The following is a 16,775-nucleotide window of genomic DNA, read 5'->3' on the forward strand; positions in this document are numbered from 1 at the left end:
ACCACTAAAGAGGAACTTCTGTTGCTCTTAGAGTTGGTTAGGTACTATCACGTTTTCTGGAAGAACTTTTTGACATTAAACGTGCCCTTGAATGACACGAGAAAGGTGGCTGTGCTTTTATGGGCACCTGGCACACTTTCCAAGGCCTTATCAAGCTCACTGCACTGGGTGCCCAGGACCAGGCAACCACTTGCATTGTGGAGGATTTAGCTGGAAGGACTCTTGGAGAGATAGGGCATGGGCCTGGAGGATGGCCATTAGGAAGCCAGAGCAGTGCAGGACTAAGGTTTACGAGGTGAAGTGCTGAACAGGCATATGCTACCATACCTGACCTGACTTGACCTGTGCCCTTGAAAAGGTTGTTAAGTGCTAAAGTTTGTGTGGTCTATATTAGGTGCAGGTGGTTAAACGGTTAAACAGTTAAATCTGTGTATCAAATTAGCCGATGCAAGATTTATGAGCCGGTTACACTTATTACTGAGCATTATTTACAAACACAGGCTTGAAATCCCTGTCTAACGCTCTTTTAAAATGTAATGAAGCCTCCCGCCACTAGAAGCCGCTGACTTCCTGCCTGAGCTTTCCCCTGGCACTTAAGGACTGTAGCCTCTGAATACTGGCGCTTGCTTTACCTGCTGGGCCAAAACTTCACCTTACACATTCACTTTCTTTTTAACCTAATCCTTTTCCTACAGGTATATTACAGTACTGTTACATAATGCTAGACTAGGGTTATCTTTAGTGTGTGAGTGTTGGCATATAACACTTTCACACACACTACCTCCACTTATGCACATCACATACTAATGACTTCACTGACTCACACACATTTTATATTATAAATATTTCATTTGTTCCAATTTGATTCAATAGAGAGTTGTTTGTTATTGTTTGATTTGGTTCAATTTGGCAAATTAAAGATTTATTTGGAGCTTTATTGTGGTGTTTGCTCCCTCCTTGTTGTGATCATCTGAGCCAGTTCAAGACAAATGTGGCTTGTCTCACCAATTAGACTGGTATAAATTTTGTTTTCAGCCCTAGGCTGTGTAGGTCATCCTGTTTGTCTAAATATGTTGAGTAGAGTCTTTGAGTATTATTAAGTCAAGATATCAGTGACTCTCTGATAAAGTTAGGGCAACCGCTGACTGCTCATCATTCCAACAGTCAACTTGCAAGTGCATCTTGTGAAAGCTATTTTTCTCTGTGATTTACATCAGAAAGTTAAATTTCCAAACATTCTACATTCATCTCATACAAAGTAAAATATTTCAAGGCTTTTTTTTCTTTTAACTTGATGATAGCGGCTTACATCTCTCAAAAATCTTAAATCAACCACATGAAAATATTAGAGTATTGTGGTAAAGTCTTATTTGCTAAGGTTTTGTGAGCCTTTATTCTCTCACAATGATTCAGTACACACAACTGCAATCATGGGGAGGAATGCTGACTTGGTAAATGTCCAGAGGACAATCATTGTTATCCTTCATAAGGAGGGTAAGCCACAGAAGGTCACTGCTGAAAGGGCAGGCTGTTCTCAGAGTGCTGAATGAAAGCATATTCATGGAAAGTTGACTGGAAGAAAGAAAAGATGCACAAGCAACAGGGATGAGATCAGCCTTCAGAGGATTGTAAAGCAAAGCAGATTCAAGAACTTAGGGGCGCTTCACAAGGAGAAGACTGAGGCTGGAGTCAGTGGATTAAGAGACACCACACACAGATGGTCCAGGAGATGGGCTACAAGTGTTGTGTTCCTAGTGTCAAGCCAATCCTGATCCACAGATATCATCAGCATTCCACCTGGGCTAAAGAGAAAAAGCACTGGACTGTTGCTCAGTGGTCCAAAGTCCTTACTTCAGATGAAAGTACTTTTTGAATTTCATTTGCAAATCAAGATCCCTGAGTCTGGAGGAAGACTGGGGAGGCACAGAGTCCAAGAAGCTTGAAGTCAAGTGTTTCAGTTTCCACAGTCAGTGATGGTTTGGGGTCATCTTCTGCGGTTGGTCCACTGTGCTTTATCAGACCAGAGTCAATGCTGTCAGCTACAGTATCTACCAGGAGATTTAGCAGTTCATGCTTCCATCTGCTGAGAAGCTTTATGGAGATACTAAATTCCTTTTCCAACAGGACCTGGCACCTGCCCACCGTGAAGTCAAAACTACCAGAAACTGGTTTGCTGACCATGGCATTACTGTTTGATTGGCCAGCCAACTGGTCTGGCCTGATCCCAGTACAGAATCTCTGGGAAAATGTGAAGAGGAAGATGAAAGACACCAGACTCAACAATACAGATGAGATAAAGGCTGCTACCAGAGCTCACAGTGCCACGGACTGATTGGCTCAATGCCACATTGCAACGATGCAGCAATTTGTGCAAAAAGAGTTCCAACCAATTACAGAGTGCATAAATAAGCATAATTGTCCAGAAGGTCAACATTTATGCATTATAAATCCTTGTTGGACTGATGTTTGGGACATTCTAATATTCTGAGATAATGCATTCTTGATTCAACATTAAAACATGAAAGGTGATGAAATATTTCACTTTGAGATGAACACTGGACATATTGAAGATATCCACAGTGCAAAAACAAAAGAAAATTGTTCAACTGTATTATTTTCTAAAATGTCAAGGAACAGAATCATGTGCTAGAGCCATTACCTGGCATGAAGTAGGGGAAAAACAGACTGTTGTGACAGACATGGCTGGAAACTTGATCTCAGCAGGATAAACCTCAGCTCTGATGACTCCAATTCTCTGCAGAAACACTTTTTATTTTCTGTGCAGAGGCAAGGACACAGCTCCAGCTTTTTATATTTCCAAGTTTTCAGTTTCAGGGAAAGTATAAAACATTGATAAATAGTCATAGATGGCACTGGCAATTCTTTATAGAGAAGAAGTTGATCTACCACAGTTAATTATGCTGAACAAGGAGCAAGGTTGCATTTTAGTAAAGCTTCTTAAACACACAAACTAAAGGCATAATTTTCTCTGATCAGCTAAGGTTGAAAAACATGTTATTGACAGCATTTTTCTCTGATAGTTATGGAATAATTTGCCCTTTAGTTAATCGAGACTCTGAAAGGAGAAGGGAAACTCCAGGTGGAGGTGCCTTTGAGATGTGTGTTTAGGGAAGCCTGACTGATTTACTAAGAGATGGGGGTGGGGGTGTATAATAAAGGTTACTGCTGGCTAAGTGTGTGTTGTGCATACTGTACTTTATAATTATGTGTGTGCATGTGAGAGTTTGTGTGGCTCGGCCAGCTGTCTCTCCAGCTAACACATGACACCAACAATTTTAAATGTTAATGACTGTGAACCCACAGCCTTATGGAAATTAGATCTGGTGAATTGATGTAGACACACACACAGAAACACAACCACAGGCACACAAACTTACCTCCAAGGTCGCAGATGACCTTGAAAGGCGAAAGGTCGAAGGCCGTGACGACGTCTTTACCACAGATGTTCCAAATGGAGTTCATTAACTGCATAAATTTCACCATCTCTTCATCAGACCTACACATACACACAAATACACACACATGTCATAGACAGAAAGTCTCAGTCCAGCCTCTCAAAACTTGAACCAAAACTTTCTTTCTTTATCAAGCTGTCACCCAAGGGAGTGTTTGCTCTATGTCCAACAATAAACACACACAACTTTCCTCATCTCCAAAGTCACTCCCTGTGGCGACACAGAGTGTGTGTGAGAGAGAGAGACAGGGTGCAGCAGAAGAGCCTGTGGTGACCGCTGCTGCTCTGAGGAATCTCCACCTCATCAGCCAGCACTCTGCCCCGCTACGGGGCTACACACAACCACACACTGAGTATCCTCTCTTCTGTAACCCTAGATTTTTATTCATCCAAACTCCTCTGTATCAAAGTGATCAGCCATCTGATACAACTTCAGACGACACGGTGACCTCGAGAAGAACTTTGAAAGTGACTCATTGTTACAGCCTCAGACTCTGATTACATTGGATGTGAAAAGATGAAATGACTCTGAGGCCAAACAGCAGACTGTCAGCTTTAATTTGGGAACATTTTTGGAGTTATTGAATGGCCCCAAACGATAAAATCTGCAACCCTTTCTGTCCCTGATTAAATACATTTCCACGCACACTGTCTCATCAGGCCTCTGATCATAGTGAGGACGAAGCGCTCTGCGTGGTTATCTCTGGTTGTTTACATCATTATAAAATCAGCATGGTTTATGATCTGCTTGCCCTTAGCACAGACATGTCTTGTATTCTTCAGCATCCCTGCAGGTATCTGTCAAATCTGTAGCCACTGTCACAGTTATGCTTCTTGGCTGTCTGATCACTGTTGTCCTGCTGCTTTAGCCTCTCCAGCTATCAGCAATAGCAAAAGACTGAGGGGTATCATTTAAAGTACGATCAAATGGAGATCATTACATCAATCAACAGTGTAATCATGTAGAAGTGTAACCACTGAGATGCCCTAGTTTCATGCTAAATGTTCATTTAATCTTGATAACTGGAGCAGTTTTTGTGTCTTTTCTGGCAATTCTTTCTGATGCTAAAAACAGAAGGGTGCCAAATCAGGACATTTTTAGACATGAGATTTGAAATAGAACCCAACTTACAAAGTAGGGAGGCTGTGTAAAATGTTAATGTAATGATTTTCAAATCTCATAAACCCGTATTTTATTTACAATATTTGCAATGTAATGCTCAAAAAAGTTACCCAATGCTGGTAACAGAACTGGAAATCTTCCTATCTATGGTTACCAACTCCCAGAAATAAAAATAAGGGACAGGGCACCAGGACCAGGGGTGCAGCAATACTAAAAACACTTTTCATTCGTCAGTGAGAACTGGCATAATGGAAATTTGATGCTTTTTACTGGTCATTGAAAAACACTGCACGTTCCAAACAAAGAGATAGCAGCAGCTATGATTATTTCATTGAAATAAAAAAATATAATGACAATGATTTTCTAAAGGTCAAAAGTAAAGAAAAAAAGGTGTTCCTTCAGTTCAGCAAGGGGCATGCACTGTAGCTTCCAAATAGAAACAGTTGGCAACCCAGTATCTATAAATTGCCACAAATGTCACAGCCAACCTTAGCTACATAACATTAGATCATCATAACATCTTTTCAACCAATTACTTTTGCTCTTTGGCATAATTAATTTTTGTGAAAGGTTGTAATTAAAGACCCACAACATAATCATTAACTTGAGCACTTTCTCAAGTGCTTATTTAAAGAGGAGGGTTTGCCTGCAGAGGGTTCATCCTGACGTCCACTCTCACAGACCCTTCATCTCAGACACTGAATATCTCAGAAAGGAAAAACATGCTTAAACTTTTTTAATAATATCTGATTAAACTTCTGCTTAGGGTAAGGGTTAAGGTAACAGTTAGAATACTGAAAGTTAAAAACTTAACCTTAAAAATCAAATCACAAAACCGTCAATAAGGCAGAGTAAACAGTTTGCTTATAGGAAAAAGCTCATCCTCCATAAAAAAAGCATTCTAATACAGTAAGCGTAGCTTATGCACCTCTTGAAGCTGTGTATGCTACATAGATAATAGAGCCAAGTAGCCAATGTAGCTACAAAGCTAATGTAGCCAAAGCTAAGCTCATAAGGAATGCAGCTACTTATATACATTTGATAAGTTTGCTCAAGCTATGTTTGCTAAAGTTCATGTTGCTAAAGCTAACTTTGCTATATTGGCTTATGTAGTAAAGTTAATTACATAGCTAGTGTAGTGATGTTAGCCATAGCTAAGGCTAACAGAACTAAAGTGAGCCACCGTTCATGTAACTACTTCTAAAACATGTCTATATCTAATTTAATTTTGGATTAGATCTTTTTCTCATTTATGAAATGTTGCTTAGTCCGTAATGAATGCAATGTAGTTATTTCATGAATGTAACTGCCAGACTTTGCTTATGAATAAAGTGAAATTAAAAAAAAAATAAAAAATCTAAAACTGGAAATATGTTGTACCAGCAAATGATGGCAGTTTAACTCTGTGATATTTGGCGTGTTGGATGAACAGCCTGTGAGAGTGAACGTCTGGCCTGCAGCAAGACTGTCTAGTGTCCAAGTCAGTGTTGGGGTGGGGCCTACCGATGGGTCATTAAATCATGATATTTGACTGCTAAGAGGAGGCAGGATCAGATTGGCTTTAGTAACCAATATTTATACATGCACTGGGCAAAGAAAAAACATTCACAAAGAGACATGGACTTTATAAAATGTCCAGCGGGGAGAACCAAAAGTGACCCAATCTGTAATTTTCCACATTTTGTGCTCTTATTTCAGTTATCTTTTTACACTTTAGGTGAATTTATATGAAGTCCACATTTCAAGTATAAAACATTGCATTACAGACTGACATAAATGCCATGGAGTGAACCAAATAGTAGGTCATCTGTTGGATCAAAACTTCTATGCTATGCTATATATTTTCTGAAATCTCTTTTAACACACACTCTCCTGCAGATCTCTCCAAATCTCTTCTGCTTTCTTGAATAGAAGAATTAAAGCTGCAGACAGGGCTCGGCTGTAAATTATTCAGGTGCACTACATGGCTGGTTAAATGGTGATGAGTAAACAGGAGTCTGAGTCATCCACCCTGCTTTGAATCACCCTGCTGCTGCTACAGCGCTCAGAGAATGGGATGAATGACTTCAGTGGTTGTTTCTCCTTTTGCTAATTCACCCTCAGTGTTCACAGGGGAAATCACTGGGGGCAAACAACTGCTCCTCCACATTAAGTCAATTGTGCGCAGGTGTTGGTATTCTTTCGTTTGGGATTTTCATTTTCAATCAATTAGAGCTCGATTGTAAATTCATCTGCAGAGGGGTGAAATAGGTCGTGTCTGCATGGAGCTTATTTTGAATATTCTCACACATTTCAGCTAGCTTTCTTACGAGATTATCAGCTGCTTTGTAAAAGAATATGGGGTAATTTAGTAAAAATATCAGGTAAAGATAAAATGAATCTCATGCACCAGCTCTAACACCTAAAATACATGTTATTTTATATTCAAGAGTTTGCTGAATTTGACTGTTCCTGATTCCTACTGCTGAGAGTAACAGGCAAGTCATACATAAGCCTTTAAGTTTTGATACATTTGATTGTATTCCATATTAAAAATGTGTATTTCACACCTCTTTTATCTGCACATCACACACTGTACCTTCACGGTCCTTTGGTTGAGCAAATCCTGCCCTGATGAGGACAAGACAAGCGTATGTTTTAGCACATTATTCCTCTGTGTGTCAGTTTTGATGGTTTCTGTCCCTTTGAGACAGCCATTCTCCTACAGTAGAAAGCCTCAGGCAAGCTAATCAAAACCTATTAGCAACAAAGTGTGAAACTTTTAGCGTGTGACCCCTGAAAAGTGCTGACCAGCAGATCAGCGAAGCGTTAAAACTGTGGGCACAAGGTACCATAAACACACAAGACCTCAAGGACAGCAGCAGATGTATTCTTTCTTTTTTTTTTTCACTTCCTCTCTCACTCTGAGCTTCCTCACATCACTGCCCGCACCCTCTCCTTCCTCTCACCCTCAGACATCCCCTGCCTCCTAATAAATCCCACGAGTCTGTGTTTTTAGGGGGAAGAGAGAAGAAAGTGACAGACAGGCTTTAGACGGAGAGACAGGGACAGAATGTAGATGAGCGAGGATGTGTTTGGTCTGTCTGTGTGTGAGTGCACGACAAAGACCGTTTCTTACCTGTAGAGAGCTTGAAAGAGGTCAGTCGAACTGACTCCAAAAGCCTTTTCATACTGATTTTTCCCCTCTCTGGAACAAGGTAGAGATAGCACATAGTCATGCATGAAACCACATTATATAGAGATTGCATTTGCTATGTGAGTGTAAAAAATCCACATATTTATTGTGCAGTTGCACAAGAGCTTCATTTTATTCTCAAAGTCAAATCAAATTAAATAAATGTCTGCTGTGTGAATCCTCCATCGTGTTCTGCCTTTTATATCCATACATTTCTGTTGGACTCTCCCAAACATGAAACAGTTATTTAGTCATTCCTTCTTTTACTGTTTCTCACAGATGGATTGTACTTGTCAGCCAGAGTGGATCCAGTCACACTGTCTGACAGCTGCTGGCTGTCTGCCCTCAGACATAACAATGAGACTGAAATCCATCTTGAGACACTGTTCAAACAGACGAGGAGGTACTGAATCCAAATCCTCAAGCTGCAAAAGAAACTGTGCACCTGCGTACTCTGCACTCTTCTGAGCATGCTCATTTAACTGAATAAATAAACTCTGTTTGTGCATTATCTTCAGCAGGCCTCTTTGATATCTCTAAACAAGGCAGATGTTCACCTGATCAATCAACATGTACTGTATAATAGTATTATATATGTATGTATCAGTTAATAGTTTATCAAGAAAAAAAACATTCCAAAACAGGCTGGTTTCAAATACTAAAATAAATAATACAGTTTTTCAGTATTTTTATGTATCATCAGCTGTTCCAAATTTCTAATCTTACTTTGAGTGTGAATAAAATTCCCAGGGACTAAAAATCTGCCTTTGTTATTCTTGTGTTCAAAGGAGGAGATCAAAATGTCCTAAACAATTACAGACCAATCTGGACACTGTTAGTATTGAAACCTTGATCAATAATCAAGTTAAAGAATAACTGGCTTACAACTCTTTTTCTGAAACCTGACTGAAAGTCAAATAATAAAAACACAGTATGATCGTAGCTGCCATGAAAGTTTTAAATTACATTCTTGAAGCCCTGGACAACGAACAATGTTGTTTGTATCTTTCTATAGACTTCTCCAAAGCCTTTGATATCGTGGATCATAGTATGTTATTGGAGCATCTTAAAGCTACTGGGTTTTTAGAACATGTTGCTGGTCGGTTTGCTAACTATCTGACTGGTAGATCCCAGGCTGTTCAATTAAAGGGTGTTAACTCTAGGGTACTACAAATTGAGAAAGGGGTGCCACAAGGTTCAATACTGGGTTCACTGTAATTTACCATCTACATTAATTGCAGTATATTCAGTATATTCCCAGTTCCTCATTTCATTGTCATACTTAAGATAAGGCTAATCACTGCTGTGCACCTACACCTGCACAAGCTTTTACAAATCTACAGCCTGCTTTTGATCTAGTCCAGGATCAGCTTTGCCAGCTGCAACTTGTACAAAATGCAGATAAAACTAAACTTGTGTTCTTTATGTTCTCAAGAACAGCAAAAAGGAGAGAGAAAATTGCTCATGAAAACAGTCAGAAAATAGAGTTGGCACCTTCTCCTAAACATTTAATTTTTGCTCAATGAAAATGTGTCTTTCAAGGAACACATTCAGTATGTTGCTAAAACAAAAATGAAAGTTTGGTTTTTACTACAGAAACAAGCCCTCTTCTCCTTTGGTGTCAATGAGTCCACTTTTTTACCTGTTCTTGACTATGGTGATGTACATGAATGCCTCTACTCAGAGTTTTCTTATGTTGGACAGTGAGTATTATGGAGCTCTGAGATTTATCACTAATTGTGGATTTCCGACACCCCATTGTACTTTATAACTAAAGTCAGCTGGACTGCTTTATGTACATGTTGTCTGGACTACCTTTCCTCTCTTAATCTTAAGGGATGGATTGCAAAACCTGTGCTTGTTTGACTTTTTGCAAGTTGTTGTTTACAAAGTCCAAACTGAGAAAACCTTTAGATTCTCTGCACGTTTTTTTCTTGGAACAGTCTGCAAGCTGATTTTAAACCACAAAATGTGAAGACTGAACTTTCTAAATACCCAGTGAAGCTCTTGAAACCAGACTTTCTGAATGCCACCGTATGATCAGATGTTTTATTAACATTGTATTTGTTGTTTACTGTGGGCTGTATGAGTATGAATATGTTTGATTTATAAAATAATGTATTGCTACCATTCTTGGCCAGGTCTCCCATGGAAAAGAAATCTTTAAATCCAATGAGAATAAAGGTTAAAAAAAAAAAAAAAAAAAAAAAAAACTTGGAAAAACTTTTAAAATTTGGTCCTTGGACTTTGGATCCACACTTTTTTAAACGGTCAGACTGTCATCCTTCTTCTGATCACTTCATTCTGCATCTTCAGTTCAAAGATTGTGTTAGGCTCACTCTTCTTATTTTTGATCCTATACCCATACACCACACCTTCAACCTTTGGGCTTCATCTCCCAACCTGAAACTCTTTATTCATACATCAATCTCTTTTTTTATGTAAACTCTACCCCTAAAGAAGTCTGGGATAAGGCCAGTGGCAAAGAGATCTCAGACAAGCTGTGGGTGAAGGCTTAGCTGGGATCAGTTCATGTTTTATTTATGCTGGGTTCAGCTCATTCAGTTTAAAAGTCACTCACCGACTGCACCACTCCAAGACCAAACCAAACACACTCTTTGCCTCTGTCTCTGCAAATCATGATACGTGCAAGGTGGGTGATGGGACCCTGGTCATCCTGTTTTGTCATGCCCTAAACTTTTTTAGATAACACTTTTCAGTTTTACAGCATCATAACAGAGTTCAGTTCTGACAGCTTCTCTATAATTTTGGGTTCTGTTAACCATTTCTTGGCCTTTCCCTCTTCTTTACAACAAGCCCTGAGATTTAATATGGTAAAAGTGGAAATCATCATTTTTAAATGTACAAATCTAGTTAAAAGATCTATATCTCTTACCTCTATCTTGAAGAAACCGAATATTAATTGTCTATCATTCACCCAAAGTTTAAGATCTGGAGTCCTTTTATTGAACATATCAGGAAGGAGAAATGCTGAACTGTGTTGGAAAGCCTTGTATTGTACTGTCCTGTATTGTACTGCTTTGAACTGCATTGTTTGATGCTTGCTGATCTTTGCTCTTTTGCTTTTGCCATGTGCCTCTCTCAACCCTGTACAGCCTTTGATTCAAAGACTGACCTTCAGTCCATTTATAGACACTATAATTATTTAGACTTACATGGTCCCTGTCGTTATGTCTGTGATGTTGAAAACACAAATGTGTGTGAATGTTTTTTTTTTTTTTTCAAATAAATCATGAATTTATGGATTCTTGTCCGATTATGAACATGAAATGTTATCATATTTTGCAGCTAGTAAGAAAGGTGACTTTCGACATGAATGTAACTGACCTGATAGCATCAGTCAGGTAGTGCCAGCAGAGGTAGATGGTTCTTGAGCTGTACTGGATGGACTGGTAAAGAGATAAAGGACTGGAGCGGGTCAGATACATGCTGGCCTGTTCTGTGTTACTGTACAACACTGAAACAGGAGGAGAGGGGGAGGAGAAGAAACAGAGAGGGAGATGACTGAGGATGAATCACTGCAGGTGTAAAGAAGAAGTCTGACCTTTAATGTGGGATACAGAATGGCACAGGATGTAGATGAGGGAGGTGTTGGTTTGTGGATCAGTTATTGAGAAGTAAATGACTGATAAAAATAGTGGCTATAAAATATCTATTTTATTTTCTAACCCACCTTGTCCATTGTCCGTGTGTGCATTGAGGAGCTGCAGACCGGTGCAGGCAGCCAGCAGCCTCTGTGTTCCATCCAGACTGGCTCCAACTGCCTGACTGATCTCTTCTGCAGACAGGGGGCGCTCTGCACCCAGCAACACATCATACACTCCAAGCTCACAGGAGGTGAAAACCGTCTGAGTCACAGAGAAAACAGCCAAATAAAAAAAGCAAATAGAGAAGAGCAGAATGAATAAATCTGTCTGCATTGTGAGTTGAGCCTTGTCACGATCCATTCATTCAGTTCAAACTGTGTTATTTTATATCTGAATCATGTCACAAGTCATATTTAGCACATAAATCTCCACCTATCAGACTACCACTATGACGATGTTCAGTTATCCATGTTTATATTGTTGATGATTTGACTTCATTCAATATTGCTCTCTGACCAGTATATGAGGGGACTTGCAGGAAATAAAGACTTACATTTTCAAATCATTAGATGCTTTTCAAACCTCTTTAGCAGGGGTCATAAACTACATTTAGTACAAGGGCCAGATTTTGTCTTGATAGACACTTTGGGGCCAGACTTAACTAAAATAGACTAGCTATTTTGGTCTGATTATTATTATTATTATTATTTATTTATTTATTTATTTTTTATTTTTTTATTATTATTATTATTTTGTAAATATATGTTTTCTTTTAAAAATATAGGTCATTTTTAGACATTAACTGTGTGTGTCTCTATCACTTGTACCACAAAGGGCCAACTGAAACATTTTACTAACATATTTCCAGGGCTGCCATGTTGTCCATCACTGGGTTTGGCACTAATAAGCTTATATCCTGATTGGTGGAAACCCATGGAAGAAACAGGTCTTTTGTTTTGATTTTCAGGCAGGAAGATAGCACTCTGCCAGAAGTGGAAAGCTGACACAGAAAATTGCTAATTCAATTAGGACTGGACTGGTAGGTATGTGTCTATCGTGTAACACATTCACTTGTAATTTCAAACTGATGGATTTCACTAAAACAGATCAAACATTAAGAGTCAATCCCATTTCTACCCCTTACCCCTTAACCCTTTTCCTTGCTTTTGCATGTTCATGTCAGGTGAAAGGGTATCCCTGTTCTTTTTTGAATCGAGGGCTAGGGCTAAGGGCCACAGGCTACATAGCCCTTGAAATGAAGATTTTCCAGGACCACACTTAAAACCAAGGGGTTTGATTAATTTCCCACAATGCACCACGTTCACTTGCAAAATGGCACAACAGACAACAAAGGAGGCGCATTAATGTAAATATTTTCAGCATTTATAAATAATTATAGAAAATACAACAGTCTTGTTTTCTCATATATCAAATCTGTAGCCACTAGGGATAAGAGTTTTGTGTATTTTTGGTATGTACATGTAGGTGTAAAACAGGGCTATTGACTGTATAAAAAATGGAGATCAACACAGAGATCAACAGTATGAACGAGATGGTTGAAGCTTTATTGTCACCTCTGATGACGCAGCTGTTTATCAGCAGTGTGTGATGATGAACAGCAATCAAGTGGCATCACATTTCTTAAGGGGTGGTTTTCACCCCTGTTCCTTACCACTCTGTTTTGAGGGGCAAGGGGAAGGGGTTGACAAAGGGTAAGGGCTAAGGGGTAGAAATGGGACTGGCCCTAGGCCCTCCTGATAAAACTGTTGCAATCATGAGCGTTTTGGGGCAGTATGGATTAAAAAAAACAAAAGATGTCTTCAAAACCAAGACATTTATTATCTCCTCACATTTGTCTGAATGTTATCATGTTTTGGGGGCCAGATGAGGAGCTTTGGGGGTCCTGATTTGGCTCCTGGGACACTAGTTGATGATCACTGCTCTTTTACTTGGCTTATAAGGTGCTAAGTAGTCTGATAACATGCTTGCAAACTTTAAACCATCTATACTGACAGCCTAATATTCTTTTGGCCTCGCAAATCTACAGTTAAGTTCCTCTTCACCACCCTATGATGTGCCTCTTTCCTCTGTTTTCTGTCCCCTTGTACCAACTTTACTCACTTGGATCTATTCTTTAGTATTATCTAAATGTAAGGTGCCAAAAGCTGCGAGCTGGTGGTTGTTTGACAAATGTCAGGTGCTAGATAGTGCAATTAACTTATATTCAGATAGTGAGCTGGAGAAAACAAATCTTGCTTGCACACTTCAAAGTTTAAACTTTCTTCTCATAGTTTTCAGTCGTTGTAATACCAGCACTCTAAGGGTAATAAACAGCATCTTCAAAAATGTAGTTTCCTTGATTGTTTTTAATTCTTGTTGACTAAAGTTGAAAAGGAATCATTTTTTTGATGTTTAATAAGCTGATAGATTTTGCCTTGAAGATTCTCTATCCTTTGTTTTTCCATGTCTGCTGCTATAACTCTTATTACATAATCTACAATCAGGAATGCTATTAACTCAGTAAACCTGCAAGCCTGAGCAGCAAAAGTATTTTTCAGTTAAGTTTGGTCTATAGGTGACTCATGAAGAGTAGTATGATGTGTCTGTTTTACCTTGGAGATGAGGAATCCTTCCATATACTCCAGGATCTTTTTGGGGTACATGTCTGCAGCAGGTTTCCCGTCAGACTGACTCCTGTCCGGACCCTCAGCCATAGCCACAGTTTATGCAGGACTTCCAGAAAAACTCTTAAATGCAAAATGACTCTCCCTGCTTCCCTCTCCCAGACTGGAGACACTTCAGCAGGTGTGCGTGAACGGCTGTGGAGACAGAAGCAGACTAAAGCTAGAGAACTTGCCCACCCATCGACAGCAGCAGTGAGTCTGTGAGAGTGGCAGTGGGCTAAGCTGATTACAGCCAGATAACCCAGATTAGAGCAGGGGCTCAGTCTGAATTGGACAAAGAAACAACTTTGTGGTAACACACTGCTGCCTTGTTCATTATCACTCACACTTGGATGGAGACATTCACTCAGTGCATTCTCATACCAGACCTATTTTTCCACAGTTTTATGACCCCAAAGTAAAAGTGACACTTGAGGAACACCGGACTTCTAGATGAGTGTTTCTTATGAAGGATGTCCTCCTTTTCTCTTGTCCATATGGCCTGGTTGCTCTCCCGCTGAGAGACTAATGGTATCATCAGACCTAATGACACAGACTGTCACGTCACAAGCCTAGATGTGATTACACCGGCCAGTTTTACTATTAATTATTCATCCACACAGTCATTAAAGCAGCTGTGTATGGACACCAATGAGGTATGACAGCTGGGGCTGGGAAAGTTGTCACCTTCATCCTTCACATGAGGGTTCAGGAGGTTTATAGAACAAAAAAAATCATCAAATCATGCAGATGTTTCAAGGAAAGTGTTGCAAAAGGTTCTGACGCCATAGGAATTTAACTACAGTTTAATCAGGAAGGACCTACTACAAGTTTTTACAAATTATGACGAAAGAGAAAGGTGCAATGCCTTTGGTGATTAGCTGGGGGACTAGCTGAGCTGGGCCACCAATAAGGCGGCTTGAAGAATGAAACCGATGTATGCAGGATAAGATGAGCAGAAGACCTGTAAGGATCTGGACAACATGCTGAGAGCTGAATGGTGTCTGGGATGGAGGATGGTTGCAGTGTCAGCACTGAAACAACAGGTTGGCTGTAAAAGAGAGGGCAACAGATTTCAAATATGACGGGTGTGTTTGATCCCACAAGCCCCTGTACAGGAGGCTGTGTTCTAGGTCTCAGTCTAAAGGGTCCGGTTAACAGGGATCTACTGGGGAGTCCAGACAGAATAGCTATTAGCTGTTTAACCTGGAGGCGAGAGTATTGGGCCCAGCTACCTAACTGTCTACTTCCAGATGCCTGCCCTGCTTCCTAAACCCATGAAAATCACTGAACAGCCAGAATGATATTTCACCGGCGTACACATTTGTTAATGACAGCTTCTCTCTCATGATCTGTGCATTTGTTGGTTGCCGGGATAATTTTTAGAGATCTGGAAAAATGGTTCCAAGGACCTGTTTTAATTTTAATTACGCTAGAGCAACCTATTAGAACCTTATGTCAGTTACATGCACACCACCTAAGACCATGTTACATTGAGGTGTGTGAAATAAAAAGTCTTAAATCTGTACTTTAAATGCAGGTCAATTACTTTAATTGGAATTTAGCATGGGCATAGCAAGCAAATCAAAATCATCAAATAAATGGTGATTGCTTACAATAAAAAACAAAAATGCTGATTAAAAATCTTCAATCTTAATATCACAATAATGCTAATTAATAATGATAATCAAAAAATCTAAATAAAATAAAATAAACTCATTACGACCTGTTCTTTGAGCTAAGCCAGTTCAGTTTGAAGTCCTTATTTTGTAGAAGAGTCAGGATGATGATGGAAAGTCCCAAAAAAGCCTCTTCTACCTCCGCAGTATGCAGAGCCTGGCCCACTCTCTCACTAATGGCTCTCTAACTACTTCTACTTTCTCAGCCTAGGACTTCTGCTTTTCTCTAACGGCTCTCTGAGCTCCTCTTTTTCTACTGGCTGTTTCTCGGCAGAGCTGCTAGCCTTTACCTAAACTCCCTTTCTGTTACACATAAGCACTTTTTGATTTATACTTAAAGATTAATAAATGCTCTTCTGTTGATATTCTGGCTTGAAATGGTAATTCTGGCTCCCCTTTTTGTCATCATGACTGCCTGCAGTACCATTCTGTCTTCTCCTACGGTGTCTGTAAGGCCTGACTTCCTGTTGAGGCCTAGTCTGAGTTTCAGCCTGAGGCCCAAATCTCCTCTCTATGAAGGGTCTAACCTGAGACACAGGCCTGATCAGTGACCTAAAACTAGGATTCACTTGACACCCCCTTCCTGAGGTAACAGTCAGTGTCTTGTGATCACCCAAAGGATTGGGTCTCTTAGGTGGTAGCAGGGTCCTGTCGTCCTCAACATCGATGGTGAGCATCCTCGACCTTGCTCACTGATGCACTCCTGGTCTCATTCGGAGCTGAGGTCTTTTGTGGGATGGTCCAGCAGGGCAGCTGCCTCGCCACTGGAGTCTGAGTCACGCTCTGGAGTCCACACGACATCTTCTCTGACGGTCTTTTAGGAGCAGGACCCCTGGCCTTCTCTGGGGTCGGTCTGCACTTACTGTAGGGAGCTTGGCCAGGTGCTGCTGGTGTCTTAGATGATGGCTTTGCTCCCCTCCCTTAAGTGGGGGACTTGTGTGGTCTCTCTGCCTTCGATGGTGCTGGTCAATGGGTCTTGTGTTTGCCGGTAGGTGTCCCCTGCTGCAGCTGTGATGTTCTTGGAGAGTTGATCACGCTGCTTTGACCTACCT

The 16,775-nt window shown here is 40.1% G+C and overlaps 1 protein-coding gene across 1 annotated transcript in view; it reads right to left on the reverse strand.

The window, feature by feature from the left end:
* Positions 1–14,095, reverse strand: part of asmt (acetylserotonin O-methyltransferase) — a 29,959-nt gene extending 15,864 nt beyond the window's left edge. The window contains exons 1-5 of the mRNA XM_041807678.1: positions 13,994–14,095; positions 11,468–11,642; positions 11,122–11,251; positions 7,717–7,785; positions 3,399–3,517 (exon numbers count right to left, since the gene is read on the reverse strand). Of these exons, the coding sequence (XP_041663612.1) occupies positions 3,399–3,517; positions 7,717–7,785; positions 11,122–11,251; positions 11,468–11,642; positions 13,994–14,095 (595 nt within the window). The remainder of the gene's footprint in view (positions 1–3,398; positions 3,518–7,716; positions 7,786–11,121; positions 11,252–11,467; positions 11,643–13,993) is intronic.
* Between the last annotated feature and the right edge of the window lie 2,680 nt (positions 14,096–16,775).

The sequence above is a fragment of the Cheilinus undulatus genome, linkage group 15 (assembly GCF_018320785.1).
Source record: "Cheilinus undulatus linkage group 15, ASM1832078v1, whole genome shotgun sequence".
Classification (NCBI taxonomy): domain Eukaryota; kingdom Metazoa; phylum Chordata; class Actinopteri; order Labriformes; family Labridae; genus Cheilinus; species Cheilinus undulatus.